Source organism: Rutilus rutilus (assembly GCF_951802725.1).
Source record: "Rutilus rutilus genome assembly, chromosome: 18".
Taxonomy (NCBI): Eukaryota; Metazoa; Chordata; class Actinopteri; order Cypriniformes; family Leuciscidae; genus Rutilus; species Rutilus rutilus.
In genome coordinates, this window is record NC_140231.1 from 13,420,635 (window position 1) to 13,439,800 (window position 19,166).

The 19,166-nt window shown below is 37.8% G+C and overlaps 1 protein-coding gene across 1 annotated transcript; it reads right to left on the bottom strand.

Moving 5' to 3' along the window:
* Positions 1-733: 733 nt before the first annotated feature.
* On the bottom strand, positions 734-7,136 carry LOC311277465 (multidrug and toxin extrusion protein 1). The gene is made up of 17 exons (XM_084387775.1): positions 6,767-7,136; positions 6,186-6,287; positions 6,042-6,110; positions 5,818-5,966; positions 5,469-5,511; positions 5,317-5,361; positions 5,121-5,218; positions 4,678-4,775; positions 4,049-4,162; positions 3,888-3,955; positions 3,025-3,133; positions 2,803-2,878; positions 2,564-2,633; positions 2,009-2,141; positions 1,524-1,618; positions 1,373-1,451; positions 734-1,273 (listed from the first exon to the last, which is right to left on the bottom strand). Exons 1-17 carry the CDS (start codon positions 6,953-6,955, stop codon positions 1,038-1,040), a joined length of 1,773 nt encoding a protein of 590 aa, XP_084243901.1. The 5' UTR covers positions 6,956-7,136; the 3' UTR covers positions 734-1,037.
* Between the last annotated feature and the right edge of the window lie 12,030 nt (positions 7,137-19,166).

Below are 19,166 nucleotides of genomic sequence, written 5' to 3' on the forward strand. Positions count from 1 at the left end.
GGTCATTAAATTGACAGAGAAAATTATGAGAGGGGATCAGTAGAATCACACAACATGCAGTCGTTATCCCTAAATGAACAAGTTGATAACAGTCCAGAATGGCCTTATGCAGTGGCTTTATTTAAAGTTGTCTTATTATGCCATTTTACGATCTTGATTTTGTTTTGTACTAGAATAGGATTTCATGCCTGACTATTCAAAAAATGCATTGCTGTATTCTAAGTTCGTCTGCCTATAGGAAGGCCAAACAAATGCATTTTGTAACTGGGGTGGAAAAACAGCGTCTCACGCTAAAGCAGGTCTTCTTCATCTAGTCTTTGTTAGCGCAGCTTAACCAGGTCTTGCCCCTTGCATTTTTCTGTGGGCAGTGATTATTTTAATGAGTGACATTGACTTCGCAAGATCTGGAAAAAATGTAGTCCCAACAAACAGTTTAATGTAGTTCTTGAAAAGTGTTTTCTCTTAAAGGGATAGTTCACCCAAAAATGTAAATTATCACAAAATTTACACCCCCTCAAGTATTCTTCTTTCAGCCAAACACAATTGGAGTTATATTAAAGAATATCATTGCTCTTCCAAGCTTTGAGTTCTTTATAACTCATAATTGCTTTATCTCACAACTGCGATAAATAAAGTTATAATTGTGAGATACAAACTCGCAATTGTGAGAAAAATCCCCACACAATTGTGAGATAAAATGTCACAATTATCTTTTTTTATTTTTAACTCTGTGGCAGAAATGAGCTTCCACTAACAACCGCAATACTGACAATAAATAAAAAATACATGTCAAGTAACCGTTACAGCTTGTCGCTTATTTTATTCTTGAAATTCAATAAAACTCTCACAATGCCAGTGTGATACAATTAACACAACTAATATCAGAGACCTCAAAAAGGCTGTGGTGAATTAAAAAATACATAGAAAAATAAATAAAACAATAATCTACCTCTAAAATATTATTAACTTTGCATAGGCACTGGTGGATTTTTTTATTTTAAATTTGCATTGAAGACAAAGCTCTGTATTTATTGTGCTCATCTGAGAAATTGAATGAGCACTTCATTTAACACAATCCCTCCAGCTAGGATAAGCATCATGAAGAAAACCGCTAGTCCTCGACGAACAACCAGCTGTTTGGTGGTCAAAACCACCCCAACTGTGACCTTTGTGCCAGCGTCTGTTATTCCTCCTTCTCCTTTACTGAGTCCTTCCAGGTCTGTGCTGGCATCTGTCTGGCCTTCTTCAGTGTGCTGGGACTCTTCTGGCACTTCTATACAATAATTGGTCAAAATAAAGGAAAATTCATAATAAAAGAATGTTTTTTTTTTGTTCATCATTAAGGTCATCATATACCACAGACAGACAGTACCTTCTGTGCAGCCCTTATTTTCCATAGCGTAAGATTCATCTTTGGTCTCAGTGGCTTGAACACCTGCTCTGATCAAGGCCTGAAAATAAGAAGATAAAGACTAAAATAATCATCTGTCCAAATAGACTATGGATGAGGAAAAATGGCCCACCTCTTGAGTCGCCTTTTTCCAGTCCAGTTTGCAAATGAGGATGATGAAGAACAATGACTGTAGGAAGACACACCCAAAAAACCCAATCCACAGACCTAACAACAGAGAGAAAAGACGCGAGGAGATTGATGGACTTGTTCAGTGGGGCACTTGAGTTTTAACCCTCTGGTGCTCCTAACATTTGGGTCACATTTGTACTCTTAGGTTGTGTATGTAACTTTTTTTCCTCAATGAAATGAATGCACTATTTCTGTTTACAGAGATTTCTTTTAATTGACAATTTCATAAGACCACTTAGCCTTTTTGAATCATGTAAAAAAATTTGAGTTCACTTGGCAAGTTCCAAAATGTTTGTACCATTCCAATGAAGTACACAATTTTTGAAAAGTGGCAGAGTAGCATCAGAGGGTTAATAAAGTGTTTTGGTTATTCCAGCAAAGCTGCTGAGAATGTTTTATTTCACAACATGTTTGCAAGTCACCTACCAACTATGCCCATGCTGAGAGCAAACATCAGTGACACTCCTACTGGTAATCCCACAAAATAATATCCCACAATGTTACAAAGAGCTCCAAGCAGCTGCTTTCCTGCACCTCTGATAATGCCACCTGTAATGCCCTTCAGACAGAAAAACAAACCTTAGTTTACCTATTATCAATAGGACATTGTCAGACATTCACAATATCTGAAGTGACCTGAAAGACTGAAAGCACCTCACAGACGTCAAAATATCACCACACACTTGTTTTTCTTAAAAAGGAAAAAAAATAATAATTTTGTTTTGCTTTTCACCAAAATATAAAAAAAAACCTTCACAAAATATAATTAGATTTATGCTTAAAACAAGAAAAAAACAATATACCAGTGGGGTTATATGTATTAAGAAACTAGAGAATTGATCTGGAATCAAGTTTATGCGATTTTGCTTCTCAAAGTAAATGTATATTTACAGACGATCAGATATTTGTACTAGAAAATTATCAATGCTGATCTTTGTTTTTTTTCTAATGCAGATAATAGTTAAAAATAAAAACTCTTACCGCAGTGGCATCAAATAGATGAAAGAAGCCATACATGATCATGACCTCTGATACTCTGAACACAATCTCCCTGTGTGAGAGAGAGAAATAACTCTTTTATTTGTATTCTTTACTAGAGCTGCCATACTGTACGTTGCAGTTTCTCCCGTTCGATAAGTGCATTTTTGTAAATACCAAATACCCAATCTAAAATGTTGTATTGCTTTTAAGCAAAGTAGATCTACTTTGTAGGTACTTACTCTTCCGTGGTAAATATGTATCCAATAACATCTTTGGTACTTCCAAAAATGGTTGCAACCACACAAGAAACCAGTACTAGAAAAAACACCAAATAACACTTAACTTTACAATGATAATAAACATAGTCATAAGTGAGATTTTTATAATTAATAATGCATGCAAAAATTTGTAGACGCTATTAGGCATCTTATAGCAAAGCTGTTGATGAATAGATCACATACGTCCACAGACTAAAGACACTTTGGCGGACAGCTTGGCTTGTTCCGTGTTTCCAGCTCCAAGAGCATTTCCCACCCTCACACTGGCTGCCACTGCAAATCCCAGTGGAAACTGAATCACAAAGAGAAAACAATGACTTGTGCTCAAGCGAATTGGTCTACTTTAACCAAAGGATTCAAATATACTTTATCACAGATTTTGTTGTTCCTGGAGCCATTTTACTTTTGATATTGCTCTTTTACTCACCGTTATTTCAAAAGCAATGATTTCTGTTGGGTTTTTTGGTCGCACTTACTATGAAAACTTTACATGCATTTTAGTTATTTCCAAGACTACATTTAATAATCTCAATTATGGGATGGATTAAGGCTGTGGCTGCTTAGTCTCACCTAAAAAAAAAGAAAGAAGTGCACCACACAGCTGCATTCCTGTGCAAGTTCTTCATATACAAATATGCAAGATTACTACTATCAAGATCTAATACTTTGAGTATGTGTTGAATGTATATATATATCAGAGTGAGTTGTTTTAGAAAATGTATTTGGAAATAAAAGGCTGATGTGTTTAGTTACAATGTGTGATTTGGTTTTCACCACCCGTGCAGAGACTAACAAAAGACTATTTGCTAATGGAAAATGAGACTAAGTACTGAATGTAGAATAACAGAAATGTACCATATTAGTTACACAGTTCTGTCAACAGGTTCCAATTTCAGTTTATCTTTTGTATAAATGTAATGCTAATATCTTGACCTGTTGACCTGCAAACAGCTGGTGCTGCTGGGTCTGAGAAGATCCTGAAACCAGAACAAGTGTACAGTTTTGTTTTTGTTACAAGTTAGACCGAATGACCTTTGTAAACCTACCATATATGCAATAGTGGCCAGCTCATACACAACAGACTGGGCTCCCAGTTCGGCCTCACTGATGAGCCCTACATTGAAAAAATACAATACATGAAGATCACAAATATAATTCATGCCACAAGGCAAATTGAATTACATAAAAACACAGGAAGTTTGCAAACCCGCCAGGAATCCTCCAATCTCATATGTCCACCACTCCACACAAAGCATGAGCATGCTGGGAAGAGCCAAGCGAATGAAGGCGCCCCATTCCTGCAGACAGTCACGAGACCAACCTAATGTGAGACAGAGATGGAGATCAGCAAGAAAGATATGACAGTTTCAACATTGACTATCTATGAAGGCAGTATGTTATAAAATGAACCATGACTCATCGAAACATTTCAGTGAACTCTCCTCTACACTATCTTAAAGAGTCACATATTAATAAAGAAACCAGCATGCTTTGCACCAGGACATAAAACTGTTACATATTGCTCCTGTGAGTGATGTAATCATCTTTTAAATAATTATACAACGCTAAAACAATTTTCAAATAAAGAAAAGTTGTGTAATTCATGGAATCAAAAAGATTAAATTATAGTAACATTTAAATATTCAAGCAACATCCATATTCAATTAAAACTTTTAGTGAAAAGACTTTGGTTAAAATACATTTACCAGACATTCCTTGAATGTTTTAAGGTTTTAATGTAATTTTGTTATTGCACAAGTTTTTGTGTCTCAGAATATAAACAGTACACCCCCTTGAAAACCAAGGGTTCTGGTGTTGACGTAGATAGACACTCACCATCCCAGGTGGCTTCATGCAAGCCCTTCCAGCGGATGTAGACATAGAGAAACACAGCCAATGAATACTGAGAAATGGTGTTTGCAGCAGCAGATCCACTGTTAGTAAGAAAGAATGACTCCATGGAGTCATTTGGACCTTTAATTATTTTTAAGCCTTGAGTTCTTTAAAAAAAATACAAAAAACTAAAGGTGTGTCCCAATTTGCACACTTATGCACTTTAAGCCATTTTGTAGTATAAATAGTGCAAGTAGTGTTTTCAGACCGATCCAAACTGTCACAGTTTTCCTTACATTGTGGCTATCAGACTCCAAAGCTGGATGACAAAATTACATTTTTAACTTCACATGGTAGAGTACATTGCAGGAGTGTATAGTATGTCATTTGGGACGCAACATAAGATCCTATGAATTGTGATAAACAAAATCTAGACAGGTTCTTACGCCACACCAAGATCTAGCAGATGAAGGAAGATGTAGTTTATTAAAGCGTTGAGGATGTTCCCTGCTACTCCTGTGATGACCTGAGGCCAAATAATACCCTAAACAAATATACAAACAAAAACAGACCCTTGTATATGCTATTTATGAACAATAAGCTCAGGCAAAATAATAATGGAGACACATTGCTTGGGTTTACCTGATTTTGAAGATACCTTCCCTGCAGCTGATACATAAAGGCAGCCTGAAAATATATATATTTAAAGTTATTACCTAGAATAGTTATTTTTACTGTATAGTTACTTATAGTTACAGACAGTGAATACATTTCATATTTAATGTGTCACTCACAGGCAGAGCAGGCATGAATATTTTTACATAGAGTTGTGACAGACTGTTGAGAGAGAAAGAGAGAGAGAGAGAGAGAGAGAGAGAGAGAGAGAGAGAGAGGGGGGGGGGGGGGGGGGGGGCAAACAATCACACACAGTTAAAGGAACTCAACAGACACTGGCTTTAGGTCCATGTGACTGCCACATGTCCAAATGATATGACATCATGTTATTTCACAATACTTAGATCATTTAATTCTATGTTCACTTGCATTCACAATATGTTGACAAAAGATTTTATCAGCAGATTCAAGTAAGTTTTGCCAAACAGAAGTTGAACCATAAGTTAATGTGTGTTGAATGCGTCAGACCTGGCCACACTGGGCCTCTGCCGGACAGCCAGCAGGATCGCCTCTGTGTTGATGAGAAGCGCCCAGCAGGGGAAACAGGCCAAAAGGAGGATGAGAATCCCTCGCTGCAGTATCACACCCACCCGCTTCAGATTATTACCCCCAAACGTCTGCAGGACACAATTCACTTCAAATGACACCTGAGCACAAATGACACTCACATTACTGAACATTGACTTTCATACCTGAGAGATGAGTGTATCGCATGCAGACGCCAATCCAGATCCGATGGAGATGCCGGACACATTAATAACCTGTGAGCAAAAAGGACGTATTTATAAAGGCGATTTAATGAATGCCACTATAATGAAGTTATTTTGTGAACTCACAGCAATAGCCAGAGCCACACCGGCCAGTTCAGTTTTCCCCAAGTGTCCACAGAACACAGTGCTGATGAAGCTGATCAGAAAGATCATCAGCTGAGATATAAACTGCAAAAAAGGGGAAACGATATCAGGATCAAATAAAAGCCACAAGACATTTCCACTTTTTTTCTCTCAGCTACAATATTGTATGTTTGATTTGTCATGTACAATATTCTTGAGACAAACCTGACTAAAGAACTAAGACAAGTTGACAAATCATTATTTTAGATTATTCTGCAAAACTAAACATATTTAGAGACATTCAACTACGGTTTGGTGCAACTTCCAGATTTTTTTTCTATTTCTCAGGAGTCTCAGAAAGAGTGTCAATAATTATAGATCAAATATTCCCGTCAACCAGAAAATAAAGTTTATTTTTAAAGATTTATATTCATGTGTTCATTTTCTCTACAAAATCAAAGGTGTCCATTTTTCTTTTTCTATTGTCAATCAACAGTGAATAAAATCATCACGATATTTGGTTATGATTGCTATAAGCAAAGTTTAAAATCCTTCATAAATCAATTCAAACTTTTCAAACTTACCACTGGTCCAGCCAGTTTTAGTAGCTCTACAATTTCTTCTTTATAATTCACTGGTAACAAACTCCGAAGTTTCTTTCGACACCCTCCACAAACAACCTGTGAACTCGACGTTGACTGGGCATCATCACTTTTCTCCTGTTTTGAGTCTCCGTTTATCTGACTCACTGTGGTACCGGTAATACTGTCCATTTTCGTTATTCCTGAAGTCTTTAATTACCACAATGCAGCTTATATTTAGTTACAGTACCGGACTACATCTGCATAAAAGACATTGCGCTGTCCATTGCAGGGAGACGTCTGGGTGAATCTCAAAGGGAGACACTTAGTAAACTGTCTGGTAATAAGTTTAGCCCTGCCTGTTGCTGTACTCCACGAGGTCATTACATAAACAGAAGTCACTTTGTGCTCGCGTCAGGTTTCATTAAAGGAACCCCAGCATTCAAGCAGAAAAGTCAATAGAGACAACATAAGCTGTGGAATTTTACTCGTATCTTTTTTAATGTGCTGTAAAGCCTTTTAACAATGTCTCTGAAGTTAATGAGTCATGAGAGATTCAGCTCAATATAGCCTACTGCTGATTTCATTTACTGCTGATTTGTCCTTACACAAGCCATTTTCTTACCAGCTAAGCCCCTGTTGAGAGCAAACATCAGGGAAACTCTGTTGCGGAATCCCACAAAATAGTATATGATATAATTTTCACAATTTTGCACAAAAAAAAAAAAAAAAAAAAAGAGAAAAAAATGTAAATAAATTCAGGAACAATTATGAAGCATCTGGATCAAATACTTTTATTTTTACATAAATTTGTTTTGCCATAATGTTTATTCTGTTGTATTTACAGCTTTTGGGGTAAGACTCCCCGTCAAGAATAGTGTGGATTAACTTTTAAATTGTAGCATATTTAGATATAATAATAATTATAATTTGTTACATTTATATAGCGCTTTTCTAGGTACTCAAAGCGCTTTACATGGAAGGGGGGAATCTCCTCAACCACCACCAATGTGCAGCATGCACCTGGATGATGCGACGGCAGCCATATTGCGCCAGAACGCCCACCACACACCAGCTTACTGGTGGAGAGGGGACAGTGATGAAGCCAATCAGTATATGGGGATGATTAGGAGGCCATGATGGACAGAGGCCAAGGGGCAAATTTGGCCAGGATGCCGGGGTTACACCCCTACTTTTTTTCGAAGGACATCCTGGGATTTTTAATGACCACAGAGAGTCAGGACCTCTGAAGGACGGAGATATAAGTTTAGCATGTGCTGGATGATGATGCATCAGCCAATGTGTTATTAAATGAATAGAAACATTTGATGAATTAGTTGTTAACTTGTTATAGCACAAAATGTCAAATATTAAAAGAGGGGTAATTTTGTGAGCTATCCAGAGGAAGTTTCAGTTTACTCTTTATACTTTGAGCAGTTAATGAAGTAGGTGAGCTATATATTAAGTGGCCTCAGTTCAGTTAGAGCCGAAGAAGCATTTGTCTTTCAGAGTGACCAGCAGTTGCAGTGTGCGTGCTGTGTTTATTGTTCAAGATTAGCAGCTGTTGCTAGTAAGGAGGTAGAACTGCACTTCACAGACTTCTAAGGTCTAAGATCTGTTACTTGTTAATTTAGGAGCTAATTTAGGAGCTATCCAGTGGAAGTTCCAGTTTACAATTTTTTTTACCCATAGTCAATACTTATGTCCTTTAAAACTCATCTTTGATCAACAAAATTACATATTTATTTTTTTCCTCATGCCTTAAAATAGCTTGAATGTAACTACACCCTTGCTGCATTTAGGATATGCAGAACCATTAATATGCAAATTAGCCCCGCCTCCACTCAATTACACAAGATCACACCTGATCCTCATCCACTCGCTCAACTCTACTGTAGTAAACGCTGTACTGGCAAGTGGAAATACTGGTTTAATTCAGCCATGTTTGAAGCAGAAACTGATTCAGAAGAAGAGGAGGAGTGAATTACACAGGCTCATCTACAAGTCGATGTATCGGGTAAGGTAATGTGTTTTATGCAGTGTTGGACAGTATAGCGTCACTACTAAGGTAATGTGTTTTATGCAGTGTTGGGCAGTAGCACTTGCGTTTTTGAGACTGTTGTTTGTTTCACTGCAGTTTTAAAGAGAAAACACTCAGCAATGGTGTTGACCTTGCACAAATTTGCACTTGGTTTGTCTTAAAGCAAATTAAAAACACCACACAGACATATAAACAACATTAAAAACTTGATTTTCACCACACTTTATTGAAGTAGGTGGACTGTGAAGCTGTGAAGCAATTTGTGAGGCAGTAGGCCTACATAAGTTTCAAACAATACTGAAGCGGCAGCGTAAAAGGCAGCTCTCGTGTTCAGCCCTCCCCGTGTGAAGACCTACTCTGGTAAAAACCTGGGACTCTACCTGCATGACTCCACTAAGTAAGGACACAGACAAGGCACAACACACTGCTCTAAGTATCCCTATCTTTCTGTTACCACTTCCCTCATTACTCTTACCATGTGCCACTAGTTCATTTCTGTTGTCCATCGCAGACTGAAGTATTAGCACGTCCGCACACAGAAGCACACACCAACACTCAAAAAAATGATATGTTGGCTTTAATTAACTTTTTTATATCAACAGGTTCCACATAACTGGGTTATGTTAAACAAGCATAATTTGTTCATGTAACTTCAACATCATGGAATGAAGTCCTTTTAAGCGTTCCATTTAAGTGAATTTTTAAAGGCTCCCTGATATGATTCAGTTATTCATAATTATATATTCAGTCTTCCATTTAGATTTAATTTATTTTAGTGACATACAATTGAATCAACTATATTTAGCTGTTTGCTAGCAATAGTACATATTCACATCTTAAATGCTAAGATGTGCATGCTCCTTTCAGCCAAAGCAGTTGAAAGTAAGTAACTGAATCAGTCAACAACCTGACAAAATGCTCCACTCTTCTCTACAATGGTAACCCCATTTAAATGGTTCTAATAATTCCAATGTAATTGAACATTAAACACAATTACACACTATCAGGTCTTCCCCTTTTCTCATTTTCTCAAAAAAACATAAAATAACACTTAATTTTAACATTTATCTTCTCTTAATTCAACCATATGCAAAGCATGCAAAGAACTAACAATCACCGCCAAGTTTCAGTTTATGCAACACAAATCATTAATGTAATCCAACACAAATGGATTAAGTAAACTTAAATTTTACACATATTTAAGCAGATTGAACACAATCAAATTAAGTTAGGACAAAATGTATAGCAAATGTGTTGCTTAAGCTCATTTTAATTAAGCAATTTGAACAAGCAGCAAAAATATTTTTTTTCAGTGAAGGCTTTAACGTTCCTCGGCCACTTATTCTCCACAGCCTGTTACCCTTTCTGTTCGACAGTGGAAATATAGTTCTGCTGTCAACAAAGCTAACTTCTTTCCAGCCTTTGCCAGTAAGTCAAAACTTAACATTTTGGCTTTTACTGAAACATGGATCACGCTACTCCGTCAGCCCTCTCCACTAGCTTCACTTTCTCCCACACACCTCGTCCAACTGGGCAGAGTGGGAGAACAGGTCTTCTCATTTCCACCAACTGGAAATTCTCTCCTATCTCTTCTCCCTGCAAGTACCTCCTTTGAACATCATGCCATCACTGTCACTAATCCGGCCAAACTTCATCTTGTCGCCATATACCATCCACTAGGTCAATTGCAACTTCCTAATGTGCTGCTATCATCTTTTCCAGAGGGCGCTCCATTGGTAATTCTTGGTGACTTCAAAATACACTTAGAAAAACCTCAAGCGACTGACTTCCTTACTCTTCTGGCTTTATTTGACCTCACGAGACAGCACACTCCTGCAACACACAAAGCAAGCAAAGAACTAGACCTCATCCTTACACATAACTGCACCACTGACAACCATCTTATTACTCCACTACATCTCTCTGACCACTTCTTTCTCCAATTCTCTGTCAGTCTGCCTTCATGTTCACCACGAATCCCTCCTCTGGTCTCCTTCCGGTTCCATCATCCTGAAGTCCATGGGTTTTTTGAATGGGTTTTTGGTTAAAAGCTTGAAATAAGGTCTGTGGTGAACACAATCTCAAAATATTTTCACGTTTTATTCTACAACATAAAATACATCAGTAATACATTGAATATCCTCAATATGTACTGTCATACATGTCAGTCAGACATGAAATAAGCAAGGATAAACCTGGTGTCCTCCGTGATTCCTGTTCTTTCCAACAACAAAGCACTTGAACGTGACTCGTAATCACAACTTCAGAAGTGGGAAATAGGAAATGTCCAATAGCATGTGTAGTTAGCACAGTGTAAAAAAGCGAGACAGAAAATATAAAAATGTTTATTAAACCACTAACTTAATGTGATTAATTCAATTTTATTTATATTTATGTATGATAATTTATATTTGATTAATTTGAACAATATTTGTTAAGTTATAATGTTACCAAACAACACACGTGTCTCTTTTTAGCACCCATAAGATAACAAAATAGCTGATGGAAGGAAATACCCTAAAAACATAAAAACATTAAAAAAAAAAAACATAAAAAAAAAAAACATTGGCAGAACGAAGAACAACAGAAAAATATTTAATATTTTCATAGCAGTTTACATGCTAATATCTTGTCCCACTGTCCAGTTGGTGCTGTTTGTGTTTGATATTGAAACCAGTGTAGGTGTTCGGTTTACATGGTAAAGGTCATGAAAACAGGCATGTGTGGAAAACATTGGTGGTATTACCATATAAATCATGCTGGCTAGTTGATACAATACGAAATACACAAAATACCACAAAACCAGTCACACATGTATTTACAGTTTTTTACAATCGCTATGACAATTTTTTCAATACTTTTAACAATTTTCCTAAACTCTTAACGCACCAACACAACTACAACACACAATTGGCAAACCGGTTAATTTCATGCTCAAAATCACACATTGTAAACTAAACTCCAACACTTTTTCAAAATACAATAATACACTAACACAATGCACTATGTCTACCAAAACATTAACACATGTTCTCTTCCAACAGGAAGATTTAGTCAATCATAGCACAGTGTCATAAAAACATTAACATCAGATGGAATTACAGAAACTGCATTATTTTATGTGTCAGGTCTGCCCTTATAGCCTACAATAGACAGTATATTGTATTGATCATAGATTGTGTTTTGCACTGCAGTTTCTTTTGAAGTCTCTCTACATTTTTGTTTTGTTTGTAATGTAAATGCATGCATTTTGTTGTTGTTTTTTTGCAGCAGAAATTCAATTCAACAAAATAAATAACCCTTCTTAGAGTAGCTTTATAGAATGTATGGTTTATGAAAAAAAGAAGACAGAGACAGAATTGCTGCAGTAACGGCTTTATTTGCAACAGGACATTTCTGCAAGATAACAAAAATATGCAATATAGCTGCCATTTACAGTATTACTGTATGTGAAAATACAAAATATACAAACAGAAAAAGCCATCTTCTAATCTGCTCGGTCTTCTGCATTTGGCCACATGTTCTCATCCACATCACACCTGATATCTTCCCTGGCAAGGCATCTTGGGAAGAATCTTTTGGCATGCCTTATCCACCCCTCTTCGATCCAGGAGTCCGGCCGGATGCGGGCCGGCGTGGACGCGGAACTTCTGCACCTTTACCAAGGCCGCCCGTCGGGGGACTTACACGCGTTATCTGTTAGCGCCGCGTGTCTCGAGTTTGGACCAAATGACTCTAAAGTCATCCTCAAACCGAGACATGGTTATGTCCCCAAGGTGATTGGCACTCCCTTCAGAGCGCAGATCATCTCTCTATCGGCTCTGCCGGCATCCGGTTTAGAGGGCGATGATAACCTCCTCTGCCCTGTCAGGGCGCTGAGAGTTTACATCACGCGCTCCGCCGCCTTCAGGCACTCGGAGCAGCTCTTTGTTTCGTTTGATGGGCGCACCAAGGGTCTCGCCGCCTCGAAACATAGCCTGTCCAGATGGATAGTGGACGCTATCGCAGCAGCTTAAGACCTGCAGTGCCCTCTGGGCGTCAGGGCTCATTCCACTAGAGGCATGGCCTCATCGTGGGCTTGGTCCAGCGGGATTTGTATTCATGACATTTGTATGGCGGCGGGCTGGGCCTCCCCCTCTACATTTGTTAGGTTTTATAACCTGGAAGTTCCCGCCTTGCAGGCTAGACTTTTGTCAGTCTAAGTTGTGTGTATGTTCTGCCCAGATTGTTCGTGCGCAGGCTACTCTCACGTGACTTTAGCTCTCCTGGTTGAGCTGCACTACAGGGGTTGATATTCTTTCAATATGGACCGGCAGCGCCGCTCTGTATCCCCTACGGTGTGCTTATGTACATGCGCTGGCCCGCATTGCTGGCCGCCTGAGTCCCACTTATCTGCGTCCCCCGGGCTTTCCCCTGGGACTTATGTGGTGGATGCTTGGCGCACACGGCGTTGACAAGGGGTTCCCGTAGCGTCAGCAACTTACGCAATACGAGAGAACCTCTCGTAAGAGAACGTACTCGGTTACCTAATGTAACCTCGGTTCTCTCTAGAAGAGGGAACGAGTATTGCATAACCTGCCGTGCTCGTGCCACGAGCTGATTTCGCTTCAGTCGATGAAAACCAGGTAAGCAGCCCCCAATCTCGTCCTTTTATACGCTAAGCCACCCCCATTCTGGCGGGCTGTGACGCGTGAGGCGTGATGTCATTGGGCGTGACGTCACGCAGGGCTCAGTGGTAGGCTGCTGCAGTTGCCGCAGGGCAGCCAATGAGCACGCTAGATAGGTCCGTGTACTTTTTGTTCATTTCATTTCCTGTTTGGAATGGAATAATGAGAAATGAAAACCAGCTCGTTTATTCGTTTTTTACTTTAGTTTAAAAAACGAAAAATGAGATTTTGGCTCGATTTTTCATTTTTCGTTTGTGGTTTACAAATCGGTTAATGGGTTCGATATTTCATTTGCACACGTGGGCGGCGCTGAAACGCCCCTTTCATCTGATTGGTCAAACCGCTCCGCCTTCAGTAAGCTACGAGCTTTTCTTTCTGTCAGGCAGAGTCAGTGCGAGTGTGGCATGGACAAATCATACACTATAATAAAATAATGTCTGAAACCACCACTCACTGTTAAATATGCACAATATTTGAAGCAGAATATGTTGCTGCTCACGTAATTCGTGCTGCAAGCGACCCCATTAATGTGAGCCACAGTAGGCTATATGACAGATTATTTTAGCATGATATAGGCTATTTCCCATTGATAAATACAGTGCAAATAGTCCCGTCTCTTTGGATAAAAGGGAAGTGGAAATAAATATCAATGATTGGCTGAACGGTAACCTACCATGATAATATGTCCGTAACATTTACCATTTACATCAAAGGGCAGTGTGGCGTATAAATAATTTAGAAAATCGAATAGAAATAAAGATTATATTTATGAATGTATGCATTTGTAGCCTACTCATTTCACATGAAAAGAAAGAGACAGAAAAGAGAGAAGTGAACGTACATTAATACTGACAAAATTAGCAGGGTTTGGGATTAAATCATGTTGGTTGAAGCACGGGATACCTTTAAAATGTTATTAGTTTTATTTTAAAACTAATACAATTTTATTACATACTGAATTGGTCGATGTTTGTCTGAGTTTTCTTTATTAGGTTGGCTTTAAAAAGCCAGCATATATTTAAACATTATTATTATGTAATATTATTATGAGAAATTGACTCCGCCTAGAACTTAAATGCATCACCAAACTCAGCTCAGACAGCTGGTCTGACTCGCTTGTATCTTTTCTAACTAGTAACTGGTCAGACTGACTTTCCCAAAAAAATCCATTGACTTGCGTTATCTGAGCAATGAAGGCCGTAATACTTAATGCTGTCCACTAGAGGAGGCGACAGGATAATACGTCTTTTCTACTCTCTTTCCCTGTTTGCATCAGTTTAAATGACAAATAAATGCATGAATGTCGTACATAGATAGATAGATAGATCTTGAAGTGTAAAGCTTGTTCTCATACACAGATATAGCCTATCTATCTATCTATCTATCTATCTATCTATCTATCTATCTATCTATCTATCTATCTATCTATCTATCTATCTATCTATCTATCTATCTATCACAGACCATCTTTTTTAAACTGTTATTTAAAAAAGGTGGTCTGCTATATTTCACAAAGGAAGCCCATTTGTGCGGTCGTTGGCGTTGGCGTTGTATGAGAAGGACATTCTGAATATGAGCCTAAAATAAGCTGTCTTAAAAATGCGGATTGATCATTGCAGAGTTATTCCAGACGCCTCCCAGTGCTATTCGTATTGGAATTGTGTAATCACAGATTATGAACAGATGTTTTACACAACAATATATTCCCATTGGGTTGTTGGGTTTTCATGTTTTATGGGAACTTTAGACATAATTTTTATACTGTAACTGTGTTATAGCTAACTCTAATGTAACACTTATGGGTAGGTCATTTACGGACATGTTACGGACATATCATGGTACCATTCAGCCTATTATTGATTTTTATTTCCACTTCCCTTTTATCCAAAGAGACGTCTCTCTGCAGTATTCTCTGATCGTTGATTCGCTGAAAACCTTGCACCTGATACATCAGTTGCATGTGAAAAGTTCAGAGAGAGTTCAGAGCATAGGTTCGGAGTCCGAGTCGGAGCCTACTGATGCGCGTTTGAAAGTTTGGATGACAATCAAGGTAGGCAGATAATAAAATGGTGTGCCTTTCACTACAGACGTAGCCTTGCCTAATCAGTCTGTGTGCCGAGAGTAGACTTCAACTATAGTTGCGAACGTTGTCTGACGTATGTTATGTGGGCTAGCTAATTGCTCAATAAAAATAGGCTTACGTTTTGGCAAATCGGGCAAGTGGCATTTTAAAATTCCCCAAATGATCAAAGGTTGCCCAGATTGTGTTGAGCCTGCCACACTCAAATGCGGATGCTGAGCGAACCTTTTCAGTTATTGGCCTAAACAAGACTGACACCAGGAACAGACTGTCACTTGATGGCAGCCTGTGAGTGATGGGAAGTTCGGATCATTTTACTGACTCGCTTGTTCGATCTCGTTCATTAAAATGAACAAATCTTTTTTCGAGTCATTTCGTTCATTTAAGGGGGTTTAAATGTTATACTTTTAACAGCCAAATTCCCCAAACACATCCACCTACGCAGTCTTTATCATATTCTGAATTAAGAAATCATTATAATGCAGTCAAAAATAATTTACAGGGAACATAAATAATTACTTTACCTTCCGAGTCTTTCGTTCATTTGTCACGTGACAGATGCAATGAACGTTCATGAACGGATTGAACCCTGCTTCAGATACGAGCCTTCTGCAGAGGTAGTGAAGCAGGCCAACACTGCCACTGTGGCATAGGCTACAACAGGCCTAATGTGTGAAACTTGTGTTGTGGTTTTCTGGGGAGGTGGAGTAACTATTATGTGTCCCTTTTATTTTGAGATTTTTTATTGTTTTGATGTTGTTGTTTTCCATGTTTGTTATTTAAAGCGGGGCTCAGTAGTTTCGGGATTTCTTCGCTGTATTCTAGCTTTTTGCTCGCAGGTTTCTCTCTAGAGCTCCCCCACAGCTTCGGAATAGATATTTGACAACACTGTTGTAAAAACTCGTTGGCAATTCTCAGACACCAGAGGCTAGTAGATCAACGACATCAAAGCAGATGGGACATTCTTTAAAACGTCTTTTTCATTCGGGTTCGAACAGCGTGAGGGAGCGCAATAATGACAGCATTTTAGCAGATTTCTTTTGGCCGTAAAGCAATTGTTTACATCGCGAGACCTGATATCACGCGATACTTCCTGACGCGGCGGCCAGCGGCCCGCCGGCTCAAAGTTGCAAGTGCGAATTTTCCGCTCACGGGCACCAGGGGGGTGCGAAACGACCACCATTCAACCCGAAATAAGTAATATAACCATTCCAATGACTCCGAAGCTGTTCTGTTAAGGTAAAAAAGTTACTTAGTTCACCTTTAATCACCTCTATCTTTATTTATTTTTATAGTGCAATCAATAAATTAATTGTACATTTTGAAAAAACTTTTCCATTCTATTAGTTTTTTTTTCTTTCTTTTTTTCTTTTTTTTCATAAATCAGGGTTTATACTAAGTAAACAAGGACTGACATTTTTAAATGGAATTAAATAGAATTAAAATAGAATTTTATTAATTTTATAGAAATGTTTTATAAAGATATTAATAGCTCTATTCTTCTTAATATGGGAACCTCTAAAAGATTTAGGATCCATTGTGGCATATGCCAAGGCTGTCCAATTTCTCCCTTTTTATTAGTGGCTGAACTTCTTTCTATTCACGTTTTGAATAATCATAACATTCTGGGACTGAAAATATTTGATAGAGAAATCAAAATTTGTCAATTGGCAGATGACACTGCTTTATTTCTGAGAGATAAAAGTCAAGTTAAAACGGCCCTGGAATGTATTCAAATTTTCCAAATCCTCTGGTTTATTGTTAAATCTTAAAAAATGCAAAATATTATTTATACACGATTCTATGGATCTATTAGTTGAAAGCATACCTGTAAAGGACTCTGTTACATACCTTGGCATTCATATTTCTAAAAATAAACATACACGTGAACAACTGAATGTTATGCCTAAAATTAAAAAAACTAAAAATATTCTGAAAAACGGGTTACAAAGGGATCTGACTTTGTTTGGGAGAGTTTTGCTTTCCAAAGCTGAGAGTCTTTCCAGATTTGTTTACTCCTTTTATGTCAGTGATAAAACTTCCAAAGTAATTAATAAAAGCTTTCTCGACTTATTTGGAAAAATAAACCTTGCAAGTTAAAAAAGGACATTATATCAGGCAAAAGAGCTGATGGTGGCTTAGAGATGTTAGATTTTTTTTTTATACTAACAATACTTTTAAACTTAATTGGTTAAGAAACTGTCAAAGATATGAAAATTCATTATGGTTCTTTATTCCTCAGTCCATTTTCAAAAAGCTTAGGCTTATCTTTTCTTCTGAGATGTAACTATCTGCCTGGGAAATTATCAATTAAACTATCCAAATTTTACCAGCAAGTGTTACAGTTTTTCTTGATTGCTTAAACAATATAACCAGGCTTTTGAACTGAAATTTCAAAACCATAACGCCATTTATCAGAAAGCACACCCATTTTCCTAAACTATAAACACTATTCCCGTTTTGACATGAGTCAGATTTGCAATTTATAGGGTGGTTGTGTACACACACTGCCAACACAAATTTATGTTCAAACACCATGTAAAAGTGAATTTTGCATAATAGGTTCTACATATAACCTTTTCTTCTAAGAGTGTATTGCAGGCATATCACAACCTGTGCTCTCGTGACTCATCAGAAACACTTTCACTCAATCAAATCATCTTAAGTCACGCAGTAAGTCACACAGTAAACTACTGCCTGGTGAAATATTAAAAAAAATAGAGGTCATACTGGGCATGTGGTCATAAAATGGTTACATATTGTTCTTGGGCTCTTGGGCTAGTGTCTGGACTTCACTGACAAGATAATACTTAGTAAAATATGAACATAAGTCAATAATTAAATAAATTAATACTATCTGATTCCTTATGTAATTATGTTTTAGTAGTTTAATAGTGAAATGTGTGGTTAGATGAAAGAGGAGGCAGGGAAAAGTGCATGTGAGGGGAACTTGATGCATCTTCATTTAATGTTTATACAGGGAAATTGTGTTTGCTGCAGAAGATCCTCGTTAAACATGGAGAAATTGAACAAATAAGAGTAGAAATGTGTGTGAGAGTTAGTGCAATGATTGTTGGTTTAAGAAAGCCAACATACTGAAATGCTATTTCAACTTATGTTGGCCTTAGAAAGCCAACATGCTGTTATATTATTTAAACGTTTTATCATAGTTATGTTTGCTTGATAAAAATAAATGCTATTTAAACGTATTATGTTGGCTGTCTGTCTGTCTGTTTTCCTGATATACTGTATTGTCTTAAAAACCTTTAAACTTTACGCTTTAAAACCACTTTTAACTTACTTCAAACTTCAAGTTTCAAACTTCAAAGTTTGTTTTGACTAACTTTTTATGTAGGCTAGTTCATTTTGATCTGGGGAGATGGGGTTTGGGGCTGGGTCCGTGGGACTGTTTCTGCGGATTCACTTCATTTTGCCTACCTTTTGTCTTCTGCATTCCCCTTACCATTGTCTCCTGTTCTTCCCTCAGACTCGTTCCCCAGAAACAGTCCCACGGACCTCAGCCCCAAACCCAGTCTCTTAAAAATGAATAAAGGCTGGTTTCTAAAGTACTTCTTCCTGCATCTATGTATTAATGCTCATGGGTAGCCTAAATGG